Source organism: Phycodurus eques, chromosome 13, assembly GCF_024500275.1.
Source record: "Phycodurus eques isolate BA_2022a chromosome 13, UOR_Pequ_1.1, whole genome shotgun sequence".
Taxonomy (NCBI): domain Eukaryota; kingdom Metazoa; phylum Chordata; class Actinopteri; order Syngnathiformes; family Syngnathidae; genus Phycodurus; species Phycodurus eques.
In genome coordinates this window covers 26,311,120-26,329,905 of record NC_084537.1, presented here as the reverse complement: position 1 = coordinate 26,329,905, position 18,786 = coordinate 26,311,120, and the positions used below count along the sequence as shown (strand labels likewise).

The window sequence follows — 18,786 nt, the reverse complement described above, 5'->3', positions numbered from 1 at the left end:
GCCTCACAGTTCTGAGGACCGGCGTTCGATCCCCGGCCCCGCCTGTGTGGCGTTTGCGTGTTCTCTCCGTGCCGGCGTGGCTTTTCTCCGGGCGCTCCGGTTTCTTCCCACATCCCGAAAACAGGCAGGAATTGGAGACTCTAAAAATGGCCCGTAGGTGCGAACGGTTGTTTGTTTGTACGTGCCCTGCGATTGGCCGGCGACCGGTTCTGGGCGGACCCCGCCTCCTGCCCGATGATAGCCGGGATGGGCTCCGGCACGCCCCCGCGACCCGCGACAGAAAATGGAAGGATGGATATTGCAAGCCTATTTTTCAAATGAGCCACCCCCCTTTTTTCCTTTTCTTTTTTTTCTAAAGACTCCAAACACATTGCTGATACCCTCCTGTTCATGAAAATACAAATCAATCTTGACTCATGCTAAAAGAACCATCAAGAGTTCCCTGAGGAAATTGTCCAGTAAAATACGACATGAAGGTTTGCCCGAGCCATTTTCATTCGCCTATTTTTAGCAGATTATTCTGTTGCACCGCAAAAAGAATAAAACCAAATAATTGCCAGATTTCCATTGATTCTTCGTTCGTCACTTTGATCCGTTATTACTTTTGGATTTTTTTTTTTCGCCTGTGGTTCCGAGTCGGAAGTCACCCGGGAGAACTCGAGCCTCCGTCGGGCAGCGATGAACGAAGACTCGGAGACACTCGGCGTTCGGGCTAATTCGATTTATCGAACGAGCCTTAGCGTCACAGCGAGCGGCCGCGTGCAACGGAAGCGCCCCCGAAAAACCTCGGATCTCAGGTTTCATTCTCCAGGCGCGGGATCGGGTCCGCCCGGAAGGCGGGCGCTCCTCCCGACCCCATTTGGAGGGTTAGGCTCGCCGCCCGGTGGCACTGCGCGTCCGTGAAATAACCAAACCCGCCTGTCGCCGCCTCTCGGTCGAGCTAAGCTCCCACCCGGGCCCTTCTCTCCTCTTGTACAACGCAAAACGGTCCTCTTTGAAGACCGGGACGCCTGTTGTAAACCCAAGACAGGTTCCTGGAAACCCTAACAAACATACGAAGGCTCGAAGGAAGGCCTTTCATGCAGAACTACAAAGAAAAGATGCCCGCCGTGAATCCAGATCTCCGACATTCGGGCCCTCTCAAGGGAAGTCTGAAATATACTCCACCCACTTTCAAGTTACCTCATCGTGGGTTTATTCTTCCGTGAACAAAAGGCACCGAGAATTTGGTCCACGTTTGTAGATTTAACTATACAGTCGTTAGATCTTCTCGTTTCTAAAATGCGTTCTCCGTCAATTCGTTGTGTACGTACACTGTGCTGGCCGAGGTGTTGTCTCGCCTGCCTCTTTGAAGGGATCCGTCTGATCTTTCATATGATGTCGGTGTCAGCTTTGCTGCCGGAACACCTTCAACTCTTGCGGGAAGGCCTTCGACAAGGTTCGTAGGAGTGACTTTTTGCCGAGCCCCCTCTTCCAGGAGCACATTTGGGAGGTCCCGCACCGAGAAGGCTCCGAATCGACCCAAAGGTGCTCCGCGGGCTCGAGGTCGGGGCTCCGTGCCGCAGGCCAGTCGCGTTCATCCACACCCGACTCTCTCATCCGTCCGTCTCTCGACGGACCTCGCGTCGTGCGCCGGTGCGCGGACGCGTCGCGACGGGAAGGGGGAATCCGCAAACCGTTCGCCTGTCCAAAATCTCGCGTTGTTTTCACTGGAGCTCAGGGGCCAATATTTGGTGGGAACACTTCGGAGATGGCCGCTCCCTCTTTCATCTGGTTTTTGGACCGTGCTGCGCTTCTGGAAAAAGGGTCATAAATTGCCATCCAACACACTCCTCAACCTTGTGGAAAACCTTCCCGGGAGAGTTGAAGCCGTCACAACTGCGGAGGGTGGACCGATGTCATATTAAACACCGTGGCACTTCAATTTATGGGATGGCAGTGTAGTGTATGTACAGTATGTATGTGTATATATACTATGTTTTATATATCTATATATACACACACACACACACGTATAGAAACAGGATGTATATACTGTCTATATATATATATATATATATATACGTGTGTGTGTGTGTGTGTGTGTGTGTATTGTTACTATATTGTAATACGATGAGAACATTGTCCATTGATTTGCCCACTAAGGGAAAACTCCAACGTGGTACATCGCAGAAGTGACTGACGCCCATGAAATCGATTGTTTGTATTTGTGACCACGGCAACACGGACGACGATGTGCTTGTGTGTGTGCAGGACGGGGGGCTACACAGGTGGGAGTTTCCTTCTCATCTGGTCTTCTCTCGCTTGGACGACTTCCTGATTCGCCTCCAAAGCATCCAGGCACGCACGCGAGCACCCGCGCGTACGCATACGGCCGTGTCGGCACTCGGTCCCCGGCATCCACCGCGGAGTCCGACCTAGCGAGTCGCTCATTTTGTCGTGCTGTCGGAGTGGAGGTTATCCAATTCCTATTCGGCGCCCTCAAGTGTATCGAAGGTCCGCGCGGGTTCAAGGCGAAAACACCGATTGGCGTACCGCCGCCCCCGCGCTCCGTGAGCCTCTTCATCCATTGAGCTTCTTTTGAAAGATTTGCCCCGACCGACCGCGGAATATCACCGTTGAAGTGGTTGCGAGGCGAGCGCCGCGGCTGCCGTCGGCCTGCTTCGCGCTATCGTGTAAGGCCCCGCGTTCCGGAAGCGGGCTTGGGGACGGACAGGATACTTTACGGACTAAGATGACAAAAAAGGTCAACGCCTTCCCTTGCGGTTACGGGGAAAAAAAACATCGAATCGGACGACGGGTCGACGTATTCAAAATTGGGATTATTTTGCAACAAATCACAACGGACGGATGGACAGAAAGCGCTTCGTTTGTATCCATTTAGTAAAATACAAATCATACCCGTTGATCACACTCGATGTCGGTTGGATATTTATCGCCGAAGATCCACCGGCTGACGTGGATCCGGTGCGTTGTAATAATATGTGACAGCTACGACGTCTTTAACGGCGCCCGGGTCATGTTCAAAACTGACCCGAGAGGCAACCGGGTCGTCCGCGACACGGAAGGGAAATCGGAGGACTCCTTTCGGCCCGAGAGTCGACTTTACGGAGCGCTATCTAAGAATGCGGATCGAGCGGCCGGCGAGGGAGTCGCCGGCCGCTCGAAAGATCGTTCGCTCGTTCCCGACTCCCCGGTCGGTGGCCACGACGACGATTCTTAGCGGACTTTTGGGAAGTGAGGAGGTCCGCCGTTTCGAAATCCCCGACCGTTCCGGATGCAGCCTAAGACGCGCGACGCCGTGTGTTTCCCCGAACAGGAAGTGTACCGCGTGCGTCTTCAGTTCCAGCTGGAGCAGGTGGTGGTGGCCGGCGGGCGCGGCAGGATGTGGACGGCCGTCGTGGAAGGCGTGTGCCGTGACTTCCTGCGGCAGCTTCAATTTCTTTCGGACTGCGAGTACGACGCCGGCGAGCCCGCCGATCAGGTCAGCGCAACGCGTCCTCCCGATTGGGCACCCGTCCGGCCCGGACTCCTCCTCTTCCTGCCGTCCATTGAGTCCTGCTTTTCCCGTCGTCCGCTGACTCCGCCTCTTTCTGCCGCCCTCAGAGCTTCCCGGAGCAGGCGAGTTCCTTCCAGGAACACGTGTCCCACCTGGAGGCCCGCCTGGTTTCCATCCTGAGAGGAACGCTGGACGAATGCTACCTGCCTTCCGCCGCCGTCAAGGTGGTCAACGTGTTCGGGCCGCTTCTGCAGCGTCCCGCCGTCCGGGACCGGCTGCGTTCTCAGCTGTCCAGGTTGGTGGAACTGGTCCTGAAGGAACTGGACCAGGTGCGGGCGCTGGTCAAGAGTAAGAGCAAGAAAGACGTGTCGTCCAAGTTCAGGTCGTCGCCGGCCGTCACCCTCAGGTGGGCGCAACAGCTCATGCTGAGGGCTCACAATGTCCTGCACAGCTTCCAGACCGTCCAGCACCTGTAAGCACGCAAGCGCACGCACACTCGGACTTGAACAGCTTCAGATTTGTGAACGATCGAGACGACTTTGAGTCATCGACGACGCGATCGACGTTTTCAGTCGTCACCCGGCTCGCCGTCCCCGGTTGCGCCCGATGGTGCCGCCCCCTCCGACTCGCTCATCCGATCGCATTCGGATTCCCTCGTGGCCTGGCAGACGATTCACCGATTCACCGTACCGCCGACTCATGTGCCACAACTACATGATCGCAGAATAGTATCTCATCGCCCAAAAAAGACAACGGGACGGAATGAATGCTTTCCGTGCGGAATGGGCCGTGTTTGTGTTGCACCTTTTAAGGCCCCCGAGGTAGACGTAACGAGCCTATTTTGACAAAGTAACGAGTCGAACAACGATTGTCGAGGCGCGCTAGATTTCCATTGGTTCTTCCACCGGCGGTATGTCGGCTCTCTCCCCCGTGCTACGCGGAAGGTCGCTCGATGAAACGCAAATCTGATTTTCAAGTTCAACCGTAAAACGCGATCCCGCGCAAGTGAAAAGCGCTCAGAAAAGGAGCCCGTTTCACGCGCGCGCATTGGCGCAGGTGCGCGGAGTCGTGCGAGACGGTGCGTCAGAAGTTCCAGACCATCGCGGACCTGCTGCTGGACATCAGGAGCTCCGTGCGTCAGGAATGGAGCCGCCAGCTGGACCGAGACGCCGCCGCCGCCCTCCAACTTCCTCTCATCCGGCAGCAGCAAAGCACGCTCGGAATTCCCTGCGGCCAGAAGGTCACTCGCGCGTCACGCCGCCTAGAGTACATCGAACGGTGGGAGCTTTCCACGGGAATAAATGGGAATTTGGGATCTTATCAGGGAATCCAAATACATATTTGAGAATCACCCTGACTAAAATGAGCAGATTACCATTTTGTGTTTCGTGCTACTCGCTCGACGTACGATGACCCAATTGAACAGCGAGGATTCCGTCGCGGGCCGACATTTCCGATGCGCTGCCGCTCGACTGAATTGAAAAACGGGAGCGACGGAGGGAGTGTCGTGCCCTCGCACGTGGGCGAGGCAAGCACTTTGCACGGATGAGCGCTTACGAGGAACAAAATGACACCTTTCCGTGAAATGGTCCCCAACGGGCACATCGCAGTGTCGGCTTGAAGAACTTTCTCTTCGTATCGCAAAAGTCCAACGTTTGGATGCAATTTCTAAGTGTTGCCCTTCAGTTGAGTGGGCGGGCACAAACCAGGAAGTGGGGAGGGACTTGAATATCAATCGACGGCAATTTCCGATCTCGCCGTGGATTGCCTTTTGCGTTCGATCGACAAGCTGCGGAGATACCAAACTTCGACCGTGCCGCAGACTCATTTTGACAAAACAGTCGCAAAAACGGGATTTGGGCGCCAAACGAAACTGCAAACTCCCTTCTACAATTCCCGTGGAAATTTCACGCAAACCTTGTCACACCCTGTGGAGGTGCTAAAAATAGACGAGGCTGTGTTGTGTGCGTGCGTGTGTCCAGCTCGAGGCGCTGCTGAGCGATCTCAAACAAGCCAGCTGGGAGAAGGACCTGGAGCTCCGCCCCCAAGTGGCTGACATTTTGCAGCGCAGACGCGACATCGGCAAAAGTTACCTGAGCCTCACCAACATCGTGGCCTCCTACAACCAGGTACGCGCGCGCGCGCGCACGCACGCACGCACGCGGACATTTTTGTGACCTTGATCGGCGGTCCTCCAGGTTGTGGGCGGAGCTCTGCCGGCGGAGCTTCCTCTCATCCAGGACGGCCTGGAAGAGCAGAGGCGGAGCCTGTTGGAGCTGCGAAACAGCACCTGGACCAGTAAAGGTCACATGACACATCACGATCACTACAAAGGGATTGTTCCGCAGACCTCGTTAGTGCCAAAAACGTCCCCCGGAAGTGTTGCGGCACACAGCGACCGCGTTTGGAACCGTTCGTCGTTTCCGACTCCAAAGTCCCGACAGAGGAATTGGATACATTTGACAAAAAAGTCCACATGAAGCGAGTGGACTTGCGATGCGAGTTTAATACTAATCAATAATATATGCAAGGCAGCAAGCAATTATTGATTATGTTTTCCCACAAACGCATGCAATCGAATGCCAATATGTGATACTTTGTTGAAGCGCCGGTATTTTATTTGTTTATTTATTTTGATGATATTTATTTCTCGTCATCTTCGCCTGAGCGACACGGACGACGGCGCGTTTCCTGCCTCGCGCGCCGAAGCATTACGGGCACCCAGAATTCATCGCGGCGATGGTTTTAACCGCTGCACTGTCGTTGGTGAAAATCAAGCTCAATGTGGCTCGTGGGTTTGTTCCGGTGTGTGCGCGCGCATTAGCGATTCGTTGCTCTTTGTGATTCGATTTCCTAAAACTCTGACTGTGGCTCGTCACTTTCCGGTCACGCTCTTTGTATCTTCGAGCCATGTGGTGACTTTCCAGATGACTCGGCAAAAGTGTTTTTTTTTTTTTTTTTCTGTTCGTTGCTGCCACGTTGAAATCATTGAGGTGCTAAAGCTAACTGTCGCATAGATGTGCACTGATGTACACTGACCTATCAAAACATCTGCTATAAGTCAACCGCAATATAGCCAGGGAAGGCGGTCCAAACTGCTCAGTAAGCTGCAGAAAGACACAGGATCAAAAAATACTGCGACATTCCAGTGAACCCACTTGCAAGTTTTTCGAGATGCAAGTCATCGATCGGCTGTCGGTCCGCTATCTCGCTGACAATCGAAAAATGTGTGTGTGTGTGTTCAGGCGTACACGAGCTGATCGAGAAGAAGAGGCGGAGCTTGGACGTCTTCTTCGCCTCAGTTAACGAAGCGCGAGGCAACATGGCCGCCATGCGTGATATCACGCAGGTGGGTCGACACGCGCGACGTTTTTGCGACATGCGTCGGTGTAACCTTGGGCCCGCCCCGCAGGGCTGGGCGGGACTTCCCCTGCTTCATCGCTCGGGCCACTTCCTGGAGAGGGGCGGAGCCACGGAGGAGAGCTACACGCGCGTGCGCGAGGACGGCGACCGGGTCATACGTCTGACCGCAGTAAGGTCACGCCACGTTTGCCATTTTCGGAACATTTAGTTTGGGTCCTTTTGCAAAGTCGCGTCCGTCGACTCACACCCGAGTGACGAGAGACGGCAGGAGACTCGAACCGTTCTTTCTGTGACGCCAACGTACAAACTGTACAAGCGGCGTTGGAAATTCCTCTTTTGTAGAATCATTAAGGAAGCAATCCTGTCTTTGGGGTTTTTTTTTTTTCATACAAAGCGCAATTTACATGATATAAACAAAAGGAGAGCGAGGGAGAGATGGCCGGCCGGCCGTCCTCGCGAGCCCCCTCGCTCTCTCTGAAGCCGAAACTGGGGGGCAAAGAGATGCACGCACATCCCAGCCAGCTGCATCCTTATCAGGAGACGACAGACAAAACAATAGCTGGCTCAGCGAAGTTGCCGGTTAGGGAACCGTCAAAGGATATCTTCTCAAGGAAACGCATTCGACCTTATAAATGTTCATAGAAATGATCTCGCCAACTCACGGTTGTTAGAAAAGTGCACTTGTTTGCCTTCATTGAAACTTCAGCTCGAGCAAACGCGAGTGGCGAGGTGGCGCCCTCGTCTGGTCGGTGGACACTTGACACCATGTTGCAACAAGAGGAAGTGAAATTCTCAAAAGTCTGCACCTTCTGCTTGCTGGAGGCAACTCCAGGGAGCTCCTTTTGTAGATTTTCATTTGAAAAGAATATTTGCTTTATTTACTGATGTCCTTATTGTTCCAATTATGGTGTTAGATGTTTTACGTTGTTGTTGAAGTGCACTAGAGATAAAGTTGATAATAAAGAATTCCAAAAACAAAAAAAAACTGGAAATAAAGTTGATGTCACGTTTGCTCAGGAGAACTCGGTCCTGTACGGCGTGCAGGACCAGACGTCGCCGGTGTGGCTGGCCTACCTGGACCACGTGGACCAGATGGTTCAGGACGGCGTCCTCCAGATGCTCCTGCATTCGCTCAACTTCCTGTCGCAGAACATGACGCCCACGGTGAGCGTGCGCGCACGCGTCTTTCCGTGTCCGGTTGACAATACGAGTTCTAGAAGCCCCTCCCACATTTGAAAAGACCACCCGAAGCCCAGGAAATCTGAAAGTCCAACCTCCAACGGACGGACTCGGTGCGGGGCGGTCGTCTGCCTCGCTCGCTCGGCGTGAGGTGGAGCCGTGGAACGATAGACGAGAGCGGCGACGCTTGGTTTTCTTTTACGGCCTCGCTCCAAAAAAGGGGCCTAACCCAGCTGAGCGACACCCCCGACTAGTCGCCGGCCAATCGCAGAGCAAACTTTCATGCAAACTAAAATTTGTATCGGCGTCATCGCGAGAACAAAACGTGACGCCACGAGCTCGGCATGTCCGCTTCACCTTTGCCGGTCTGCCCGTTCGTCCTTTGCGCGACCGCTCCAGCTGCGTCCGGTTGCCATTTTGGCATCGCTCCCCGATGTCAAAACGGCCGCGGCGTCGCGCTGGGAAAACTCTCCAGGAAACTGCAGGACACCAGACTCTGTGCGTGCGCGTGTGTGCGCACAGAGCTTCGGGGGCGCGTTGCTGCAGGTGTTGCTGCAGCTGCAGCTGACAGGAAGCGTCTTCGACCCTTCTCTGACCTCTGACCTGACCGAGGTCCTGAAGTCGTTCATCGCCGACATCCACGCGGCCGCCGGTCTGCCCCCCAGGGTCTCCGCCGCCCGCCAAGGCAACTACCAGGTGAGCCGCCGGTGGGCTTCGGAGTTCCGAGCGTGGACTCGACGTGTCGTTCCTCACGTTGCCGCAGGAGGCGCTGCGGGACGACGCCGAGTTGGCCGCGCTGGAAAAGGAAGTGATGCTACGCCTGCAGGAGGCCAACGAGGAGGCGGAGCGCCTGAGGGCCGACCTGGACCGCTTCTCGCCGCTGTGGCAGAGTCACAAACGCACCGTCATGGACGACTTCCTCAAGTACGGCCGACAGCTGGAAGAGGGCGAGGAGGACGTGGAGGAGGCGCCGCCCACGCTCGCTGACTTTCAAAGAGAGGTGACGCGTGCGCTCGCACTTCCTCTTTCTCACACCTAACGATTTAAAGCACACCGCCCTTTCCATTTCCTGTTTGTGACCCAATTTGCTTCCTGCTTGAGAGACACCGCGCTTCCTGTTTGAGACGCACGGCGCTTCCTGTCCGAGATGGGCCGCGCTTCCCGTTGCGAGACCTGCCTGACCTGGAGCTTTGTTTGCGGCGCTCCCAGATCCACGCCCTCCAGAAGCAGCTGAGGGAGGTGAACGAGCTGGAGGACTACGACCTGGTCCACGGCTGGCTGCAGGTGGACCTCCAACCTTTCAAAGACGCCCTGCGCCTCTTCATCAACAACTGGATCAGCTTGTACACGCAGCACCTGCTCAAGCTCGTCAGACAAAGGTGAGGAAAACCCGGAGGTCGGTCGGCGAGACGGACCCCGTTCGCAACCCTTCAGCGGACCGACACACTACCGCCGGCATTTTTCCACGAATACGGACTTGCTCGTACTTTTAGACCTTTTGTTGTCATGAACGTGCACGCGTGCACACGAAATTTGTTCTCGGCATTGAACCCATCGCGGTGAGTGGAACACACCGGAGCTCGAGACGTTACATCAGCGATACTCGCCGTACGTCAGTTAGGAAAAGCGGAGCCGAATTCATTCTCGACAGCGCCGTCCTTTCCGATGTTCGAAAGGCGGCACCTTTTCACGTCTCCCTGACCCGTGACGTGTTCCCGCAAGGGTTAAGGAAAGGCGGCATAAAGGCTCGGAGACCGGAGAATCCCGAGAGGGCCTCGGTCTCTTTCTAGCTACAGCGAGCTGAACTTAGCTCCTCCCCCAAAAGCGCAGATGTTCAGACGACGAAGATGACGTATTTCCTTCATGTCGAAACCCGTTTATTTAACATTTATTCGCAAAGTATTTGAAGACTCCGTATAATGTCTCCACAAGAGGGCAAAGACATCATCGAGACAATCGAAAACGATTTCACGCTGCATTTTGTTGTTGTTGTTTATTTGGGGGTGATGCTAAACCTCCAAATGCCGCAGCGACGTGAAGCGGCTTTTTCAACACCACGGGGCCACCGAAGATGAGAATCTTCCATGTTTACACTTCAGATTTGTATGAATAAATGATACACATGTATTTTTTCATCCGATTAATGAGAAAAATAATCGCCACATTGCAGCCCTTGAAGAAGAACAGCAAAGCGTTGACTCAATGGACCTTGTCAACTGTTGTCCGTCTTCGTGAAGGGATTCAACAAAGAAAGTTGACTTGACTTGACAGGCCCGCATTTCACTCATTTGTCAGTAATATTGAGGCCAGATCGTCATTATTTATTCGTAATTCATCTCGGGAGGGCGCCGAAATCGACTTCCTCGAGCCGGCGCGACCGCCGTCCACCTCCTCCCCCTCCGCCCGCACGCTCCCTCACCGTGTGCGTGCGTGTGTGCGTTCAGCATGTCTCGGCGCAGCGTTGACGACGAAGACGAAGAAGCAGAGAAATCGTCGGCGCGCCATTTCCCTCTCACGGAAACCATCATGCTGCTGGAGACGGTCAACGTGGAAGTTCCCGAGCTCACCACGCTGCTGCAGGTGGGATGACCGCGTCGGCCGGCGCTCTCGGGAACGTCCCCGGAGGGATTCCGAAATCCAGTCCGCTGCAGTGGGTAGAAGAAGTCGACGCACCCCTGTTCGAATGGCAGGGTTTGTGATTTCTTGAAAAAACAAAACGAGAAAATCATTTGCAAACGTTTTCCACTACTCGTGTGACCTATAAACCGTACGTGACACACAGACATTCCACGGCACGGCTGATCATTCTGCCCTGCTTGACGACGCTGCCGCCGCGGGCTTCGCTGGAGCTCCGCTCTTCTTTTGCGTTTGCGGCGGGAAGACACAAAATGTGCCAGCTCGCTTTCAAGTGTTTGCTTTCTTTTTGTAAGGTAAGGCTCGCGTTGTGCCACCCGACTCGGGCGAAGTGCTGGCGTCTCCAAAATCGTCTCCCAAAACGCCATGTTTGTTGAGCATCGTCAAAGAGAGCAAAGGCATTTTTGAGACTTGAGGTGAAAATAACACACAGGTGGGGACTGACCCCAAAAGCGATATGAAGAAGACGGCAGACTGCCGTTGGTCCCGTCGTGCTTGCAGCTCCTTCGATGTTGTCGGCTTTCCTTCTTGTGCTTGCGTCCCTTTTGGAGGGAGGTCCACTCCTTGCTAGCATTTTCTCCACACGAGCACGGCCGTTCCACGGTACATCTAATGCCTTTGAAATCCTTTCCGGTTCGCCTGCCCGAGACCTTTGAACCGTGACACCTTCTGACGCCGTGGAAGCGCTCTGCGCATCGTGCCGTAAGATCGTGATCGACAGACGGCGCGAGTGAGACCCAGACAGACGTCGGGGGTGACAGTCGGAGCTTTTTACGTGGTCAGCGGCGTTTCTCGGAAGCCGCTCCCGTTCTGGGAAACTGGCCGGACAATCGAAACGACGAGAGGGTCTTCCCTCACTGACTAAACAAGTTGTGGTCAAGCTGACCTGGCTCGCATATATAGTATGTCCCTTCTACCGTACTCGAACATCTCAACTCGATTTGGGGATAGGCGGAGGCACCTCGTCGCTTTGACTGGGAGGGCTGTCCCTTCATCTTTAAAAAGTGGATGAAATTTCCACCTGGAAAAGTAGCAGCACCGAACTATTAAATACACCAATTACACAAGCCCATGATATCACACCTATTTTTCTGTCCAATGGGGGCTGTTCCAGGGGCTTGAGACAGACGGACAGCGGAAACCGCTACGCTGCCTAATCTTTCCACGGGAACTTCGTCACGTGTCGATGGGCGTGCGATCATTCGGTTGTAAATGTGATAGGTCACACGAAAGGTGGAAAACGTTTGAATGGGGGTGTGTCGAGTTTTTATAATTGACAGAAAAGTCCACCAAAAATAGCTGTGTAGTGATTAACGAAGAGGGAATCAGCCGTCGTCATCGTCATTTCCTACTCCTAATCACTATAGAGCGTAGCCCCGCTATTGGCGGGGGGAGAGCGACCGGGCCGAACCGCCAAAAGTCCTGGATAACCGATGCCCGTAATAATTGCAATGGAAAAAAACGAAACAAAAAGGTTTTTTAAACTCATACTTTCTTGGGTAAGCAGGGATAAACCACCAATAAGTGTTTTCTGGGTCGGTTCCCTCCCCAAAAAGAAAACAAAAACAAAATAAATTGTCAAAAAAAGGAAATAAACCCGCAGATAGGTGCATCCGGTGCTGAATCGCGAGTACGGGGTAGTTCATTATCATATTGTCTGACGGGGTCTTATATAGCCGACCGCGCTAAAATGTCCAGCGAAAGGCGCGTGGTCGGGAATGAGCGAATGATTCCGAACGCGGCCGTTCATCACTCCTGACGCCGCAATTGTACTTCGCGGACCGTATCGATGAGTCGTCGGTCAAACGAAAAGTAGTTTGGAAACGCTCCTCGGGTGCCGTTGACGACCTCGTCGCCGTCGCGCCGTCGGCCGGCGGACCCGCCCTCGTGAATATTCGACAAAACAATGAATGATGATAACGTGAAATTCTCCTTCTAAACAAAGCACTTGATGTCCGTCCGTGTTGTGATGTGTTTCAGAGCTGATGGCGACGCCGAGAGATTAAAGGGCAGGTCACATGATCAACGCTGCGCTTTTTAAAGTCACATGACTCCATTACCCACAATGCAGCTCACAGTCCCCATCGGCGACGTCATCAGCTTTGGACGCAGCGGCGGCAGATTAAAGAACAAAAATGACAGCGTAGATTTTCAATAAATGATTTAATAGAATTTCTTTCATCAACATCCAGACGGGCGGCCATCTCGTGGCAGACACCGAAGTCAAAGAGGCACAAAGAAGATGAAGACCGCCGCCGAGAAAGCGTCTAGCGGCGGTAGACGCCGAAGGCCAGCAGGCTGAGGAAGACGGTGACGCCGAGCAGCGAGGCGGAGGCGGGCGCCGTGAACAGGTGGCGGTACCGGATCTGGCAGTACCACAGCACGGCCAGCACGAGCGCCAGCAGCGGCACCATCAGGCCGCCCACGTTCAGCGCCACCCGGACCCGCTCCGCCGCCGCCGCCGCCGCCGGACCCCCCCCCGCCGCCGCCGCCGCCCGCTGCGAGATGTGGCAGTGTAGCACGCAGTTGTGCGGCAGGCGGAGCGCCTCCAGCGTGGCGCCGTCGTCCTGCAGCAGCTGGCCCTGGTAGATGAGGCGCACGCGGCGCTCCTGCCCCGCGAAGTACGTCCTGCCGAAGGGGAAAAGGGAGCACGTGAGATTTGGGACGCCGCCGGACGGACAAGACCGCGCGCCTCGCTTTTGGACACGGGTCGGGCCGACGGCGCCTCGCTCGAATTTGGCCGTTTTGCCGACGACGCTTTCCGACTCGATACGCCGCTTACAATTGGCTTTGAGTTACGAGCTGTCGCTCTGTTTAGTTTTTTTTGCTTTGTGTTGCGAGCCAAAATGTGAGTTGCAGGCCAGCTTCTGATACGTTGCCGACCGAATGAAGCGGAAAAAAAGACGGTCGCTGATGCACTTTCAGACGTTTCTTGAGGGAGACAAATCGAAAATGAAAACACTCGCAAGGAGCATGAAAACCACGCTCATACTCGCCAACGCGAACCAAAAAACAAAAACCACGTGACACTTGCAGCTTCATGACACTTTAGAAAACCTTTTGATTTCTCTACGTTATTATGCGAGATGATGACACAGTGGGTACGGAAAGTATTCAGACCCCCCTCCATTTCTCACTCTTTGTTATATTGCAGCCATTTGCTAAAATCATTGAAGTTCATTTTCAGCACCCCCATATTGACAGGACAAAAACGGAGTTGTTGAAATGTGTGCAGATTTTGTTTGCAAAAATTAAAACTGAAACCTCACACAGGCAGAAGTCTTCAGACCCTTTGTTGTGACACTCACATATTGAACTCGGGTGCTGTCCGTTTCTTCCGATCATCCTTGAGATGGTTCTACACCTTCTGTGTTTGATTATACTGATTGGACTTGATTAGGGAAGCCACAGCCCTGTCTATAGAACACCTTACGGCATGTCAGAGCAAATGAGAATCATGAGGTCAAAGGAACCGCCCGAAGAGCTCGGAGACAGAATTGCGGCAAGGCACGGATCTGGCCAAGGTTACAAAAAAAAAGCTCTGCTGCACTTAAGGTTCCTAAGAGCACAGTGGCCTCCATAATCCTTAAATGGAAGAGGTTTGGGACGAGCGGAACACCTTCGTAGAGCCGGCCGTCCGGACAAACTGACCAATCGGGGGAGAAGAGCCCGGGTGAGAGAGGTCAAGAAGACTGTGGCTGAGCTCCAGAGATGCAGTCGGGAGGTGGGAGAAAGTTCTAGAAAGTCAACCATCACTGCAGCCCTCCACCCGGCGGGGCTTGATGGCAGAGTGGCCCGACGGAAGGAAGCCTCTCCTCAGTGCGAGACGCGTGAAAGCCCGCGTGGAGTTTGCTAAAAAAAAAAAAAAAAAACACCTGAAGGACTCCAAGATGATTCTCTGGTCCGATGACACCAAGATCGAACTCTGTGGCCTTCATTCTAAGCGGTATGTGTGGAGAAAACCAGGCACTGCTCGTCACCCGTCCAATACAGTCCCAACAGTGAAGCACGGTGGTGGCGGCATCATGCTGTGGGGTGTTTTTCAGCCGCAGGGACAGGACGACCGGTTGCAATCGCAGGCAAGATGAATGTGGCCAAGTACAGGGACATCCTGGACCGAAACCTTCTCCAGAGTTGCCTGGACCTCAAACTGGGCTGAAGGTTCACCTTCCGACAAGACAACGACCCTAAGCGCACGGCTAAAATAACGAAGGAGTGGCTTCAGAACAACTCCGTGACTGTTCTTGAATGGCCAGCCAGAGCCCTGACTTAAACCTGGATTCTAATCGGTCAGGTCAAACCAACAGGACAACAGGACAGAAATAAGGGCCGCTCACTTGATCTGATCCCGGGCGTTACGTGTTGCCTGTAATAACTTGATCGGCCGTCAGATATTTCCAGTACTACGTGAAAAGACACGCGACAAGGCTCAAAACGATCTAGCTTTTGGCTCCAAATATACTGTGCACGATGGCGACGCGGAGTCGATGTCTTTTGCGGAGCCGATCAACGATCGGCGAATTAGGACATTAAAGCCGATCGGCATAAAATGCTAAATATCGGCCGATACCGATCAGCCCGATAAAATCCACGCAAAGTCTAGTATCAGTGCTTGGTCTTGGTACCGGTGAGTACTCAAGAGGGAATACTCTGAAAAAAGTGGTCTCGAACATTTCTCGAGGGATCTCGGTCTGTACCACCCATAGCGAAAATCTTCAAGTAAGGTTTCTCTAGGTGCTTTGAGATGTCACCAGATGGCGACAAGCCACTACTTTGACATTTGATAGGCTTTTGGCTTGAGCACAAAGACACAAAAGTGAGTTTTTCAGCCAATAACAGTTCCCCAAATAATCTGCAGAAGGGGAATTTGCAAGTTGCAAATGGCAATATGCCAACGAAAACAATATAAACTGCAACGCTAGTTATAATGCAAATATAATTGCTCTAAGGCCAGAGGCTGTTTAATATAAAAGTAGCGCCTTTGCGCCATCTTGGCGCCAAGGAACTACATTGAAGAAAGGGGAGGCGCCAAAGCCCCATCGAGCAGAATAGCGGTGCTTTGTCGCCATCTTGTGGCATCTGCAGGCAACGATGAACTTTATAGATTATGTCAACATTTTCGCTACGGGCGTTAAGAGCTCGCTGCCCGGCCCCACCAATCGCGACGAGTGCGTGCACCTGTTACCTCTTGACGTATCCGACGGTGTCCTGAGGTTTGACGTGCGCCGTCCTCTCCGTGTCGTTCAGGAACTTGAGTCTGATCACCATGTTCCTCTGAGAGTCGCCGCCCGCCTCCTCCTCCTCCCTCCCCGCGGCCCCCCCGCCCCCGTCCTTGTCGTCGACGAGGGGCGGGGCGGAGGCGGCGGGCGCGTCTGCGCGGGAGGCGGTCTGAGAAGCGGCGGCGCCCCCGGGGGTGGCGAGCGGGTGCGGGGGCTCCGAGGTGCGGGTGGAGGTCCAGGCCAGCAGCAGCACGGCCGCCGCCGTCAGCGCCGTCAGCACGAGCGTCACCTCGTCCCCCACGCCCTCGATCAGCGACATCGCCGCCGCCGCGCAGCACCTAAACCGAGGGGCGGGGCACGGAACGTACTATCAACAGTCCAGCTAACACAAGGGTGCCAAACGAACGGCCCGCGTGCCAGAACCGGACCGTCTAGGGGTCCTGTGGGGATAGAGAACACATTTACCACAATTTTTCAATCCGAATCACCGTCATTGCTGATTTCATCCGACTGGAGGTCGCGCTGACCGCCACTTCAATGGCTTTCTGAAATCGCCTGCTACACAAAGGTGATCATACGCACGGCGACACGTGATGTATGTCCGGCGGTAAGATTCGGCAGCGTACCGGTTTCAAGTGTCCGTCTGTTCCAAGCGACTACGGCGCCATCTGAGGTTAAAAAGAAGCTCATTCTTTAAAAAATGTGACATCGCGGGGTTGTGTCCTTTTGGGGGATGGAAACTTCATCAAATGTTTTGACGTTTTAAAGGCAGATGGATAGCTGCTACGTGCTGTAAATACAGCATCAAGCGCCCAGACAGGCTCGCTGTTCACGGCAGCCGCGTAAACAAGAGCTCAGTGTGCGCGTGTGCGTCGGCAACTCTTCTTTTGATGCGATGGTTCCGTCCAGTCGGGTTCGAGCACGTCGCACGGTGTTCGACAGGCTTTAGGGTTACTGGCATTTATATTCACGCCGCAACACTTAAGAAGTCACAGACTTCTTTTACAGTCTGGAAGCTGTAGAGCGTATTCTACCGGGATACAGCAGCCAATCACAGTGCAGCGGCACGTGTCCTGGAGCCAGTTATATCGGAGCGGGGCGTGTCCTTCTGGGAAAATGCGCTGGATTCCTAATAATGTTGGACGTGCCAATGGTAATTGGTTTCGTCTTTTGTCAAAGTGTTTCTGCTTTTGTTAATGTGTTTTCTGAAATCTAAAAGCGGTTCTGCTTTTATTTTTTTCCATGAAATGTAAAAGTGTGGCGGCACGGTGGACGACTGCCTCACAGTTCTGAGGACCGGGGTTTGATCCCCGGCCCCGCCTGTGTGGAGTTTGCGTGTTCTCCCCGTGCCTGCGTGGCTTTTCTCCAGGCACTCCGCTTTCCTCCCGCATCCCAAAAACATGCATGCTAGGTTCATTGACGACTCTAAAAATTGAATGCGAGTGCGAATGGTTGTTTGTTTCTGTGTGCCCCGCGATTGTCTGGCGCCCGGTTCAGGTCGTACCCCGCCTCTCGCCCGAAGATAGCCGGCCGGGATAGGCTCCGGCACGCCCGCCACCCGCATGAGGAGAAGCGGAACGGAAGATGAATGAATGAATGTAAGTGTTTTGGCTTTTGTAAAAAAAAAATTTATCTGAATTGTCAATATGTTTCACAATTGGTTATATTGTTTTGCACTTCCAGGCCACCGTACTTCAAAGCCGCAAGCGCGTACGACCTGTGAGACTGCGAATGGCTCGTGAAATCAGATAAGGATCCTTAGATTGCTTCAATGATACTTTTATAACTTTAACAATTATAATGGTACTACATCATTCACGAGTTGTATGCTGTCATTATGATCGCCTAGCAACCGCAGGTTAGCTCTCAGCCTCGCCCCAAACGCCGAAGTGGTACATGCATAGAGTCCATTTGTTCCGTGAAAATAAAGACCGATACCGCCTGTAGAAATACTTGAAGAGACTGAGTACTGCAAAATGTCAGTCAGCGGCTTCAGTTTGCTTTGGTGGAAGCCGTTGATGTTTTATTCATGATCTGCCACAACTTGTCAGCATTTTGCCGTCTACAATTATAAGGCAGGCGGACAACTGTACCCTCACTCACTTGAGCTTGTCAAGATTCCCAGATGGATGCAGAAGCTTCTATCGATTTAAAATCACTTCTAGATGGCAACAAGTTGTTTTCGAAAAGGTAGATACTCTTTCATTTGGAGGTTGTACATTTAAACGGAAAAAAAAAAAGATTCAGAATATTGTCGAGATTGCAATGGTTCTTTGTTTTTCAAGACATTTCAGATTGCTTAGTAGATTCGCAACAAAATGATATTCAATGTGAATATTTCGAGAATGTACTTGTAATTATTTGCATCAAAACAAAGGGGGGGGGGCCGCGGACCCTCCTCAAAAAAAGTGGCCTGCAGACCTCGGACAGAGTATAGCAGACTCAATGACTAAAGCACGCTTGTTGTAAGACTTGAAGCCAACTTTGCGTGCATTTTTTTAGGCATTTTGGTTATTTCGACTTTGGCCCGTCTGTTGTGCTGCTTCTTCTTCAGCTGACCCTTGACGTCACGCTCAAAAAGCTACATGCTAAACGCTAGCTCCATCGCACAGCGGGCCGGAAGTGAAGCCAAGTCAACCGAAAGAAGGCCCGCATCGGCTTTCCGCTTCTAATTCGACGTTCAAACGCGTTTCATTCGTGTGTGCTAAGAGCGAAGGACGAACTTACTGTTCAGCTTCTAAGCGACATGTCATGTGTTAGCCTTAAAGCTAATGTTGCTACTCGGCTTCTCATTCCCTCATAACACTTCCGGCTTGTCTTCTTCTGTGGTTTTGCCTGATGGCGCCCCCTGCTGACCGCTTCGTTGGAGTGCTGAATAAATGTACCATTATG

At 53.2% G+C, this 18,786-nt stretch overlaps 2 protein-coding genes across 2 annotated transcripts; one reads left to right on the top strand and one right to left on the bottom strand.

The window, feature by feature from the left end:
- The first annotated feature begins 470 nt into the window (after window positions 1–470).
- On the top strand, window positions 471–13,911 carry LOC133411782 (dynein axonemal heavy chain 17-like). Its single transcript, XM_061694469.1, has 16 exons — window positions 471–476; window positions 1,391–1,677; window positions 2,992–3,196; window positions 3,284–3,484; window positions 3,607–3,971; window positions 4,556–4,739; window positions 5,482–5,628; window positions 5,698–5,803; window positions 6,745–6,848; window positions 6,912–7,031; window positions 7,880–8,026; window positions 8,564–8,737; window positions 8,805–9,041; window positions 9,251–9,420; window positions 10,486–10,621; window positions 12,868–13,911. The coding sequence occupies exons 1-16, from the start codon at window positions 471–473 to the stop codon at window positions 12,919–12,921; spliced, it is 2,643 nt and encodes an 880-aa protein (XP_061550453.1). The 3' UTR covers window positions 12,922–13,911.
- On the bottom strand, window positions 12,824–18,714 carry tmub1 (transmembrane and ubiquitin-like domain containing 1). Its single transcript, XM_061693063.1, has 3 exons — window positions 18,622–18,714; window positions 15,861–16,232; window positions 12,824–13,303 (listed from the first exon to the last, which is right to left on the bottom strand). Exons 1-3 carry the CDS (start codon window positions 18,645–18,647, stop codon window positions 12,943–12,945), a joined length of 759 nt encoding a protein of 252 aa, XP_061549047.1. The 5' UTR covers window positions 18,648–18,714; the 3' UTR covers window positions 12,824–12,942.
- Between the last annotated feature and the right edge of the window lie 72 nt (window positions 18,715–18,786).

Coding starts and splice junctions, on each gene's coding strand:
- LOC133411782 (XM_061694469.1), top strand. Junction 5,629..5,697: donor TCGTGGCCTCCTACAACCAG/GTACGCGCGCGC, acceptor GCGGTCCTCCAG/GTTGTGGGCGGAGCTCTGCC. Junction 5,804..6,744: donor CAGCACCTGGACCAGTAAAG/GTCACATGACAC, acceptor GTGTGTGTTCAG/GCGTACACGAGCTGATCGAG.
- tmub1 (XM_061693063.1), bottom strand. CDS start 18,647: ATGACATGTCGCTTAGAAGCTGAACA. Junction 16,233..18,621: donor TGTCGCTTAGAAGCTGAACA/GTAAGTTCGTCC, acceptor CCCTCGGTTTAG/GTGCTGCGCGGCGGCGGCGA. Junction 13,304..15,860: donor ACCGTCGGATACGTCAAGAG/GTAACAGGTGCA, acceptor CCCCTTCGGCAG/GACGTACTTCGCGGGGCAGG.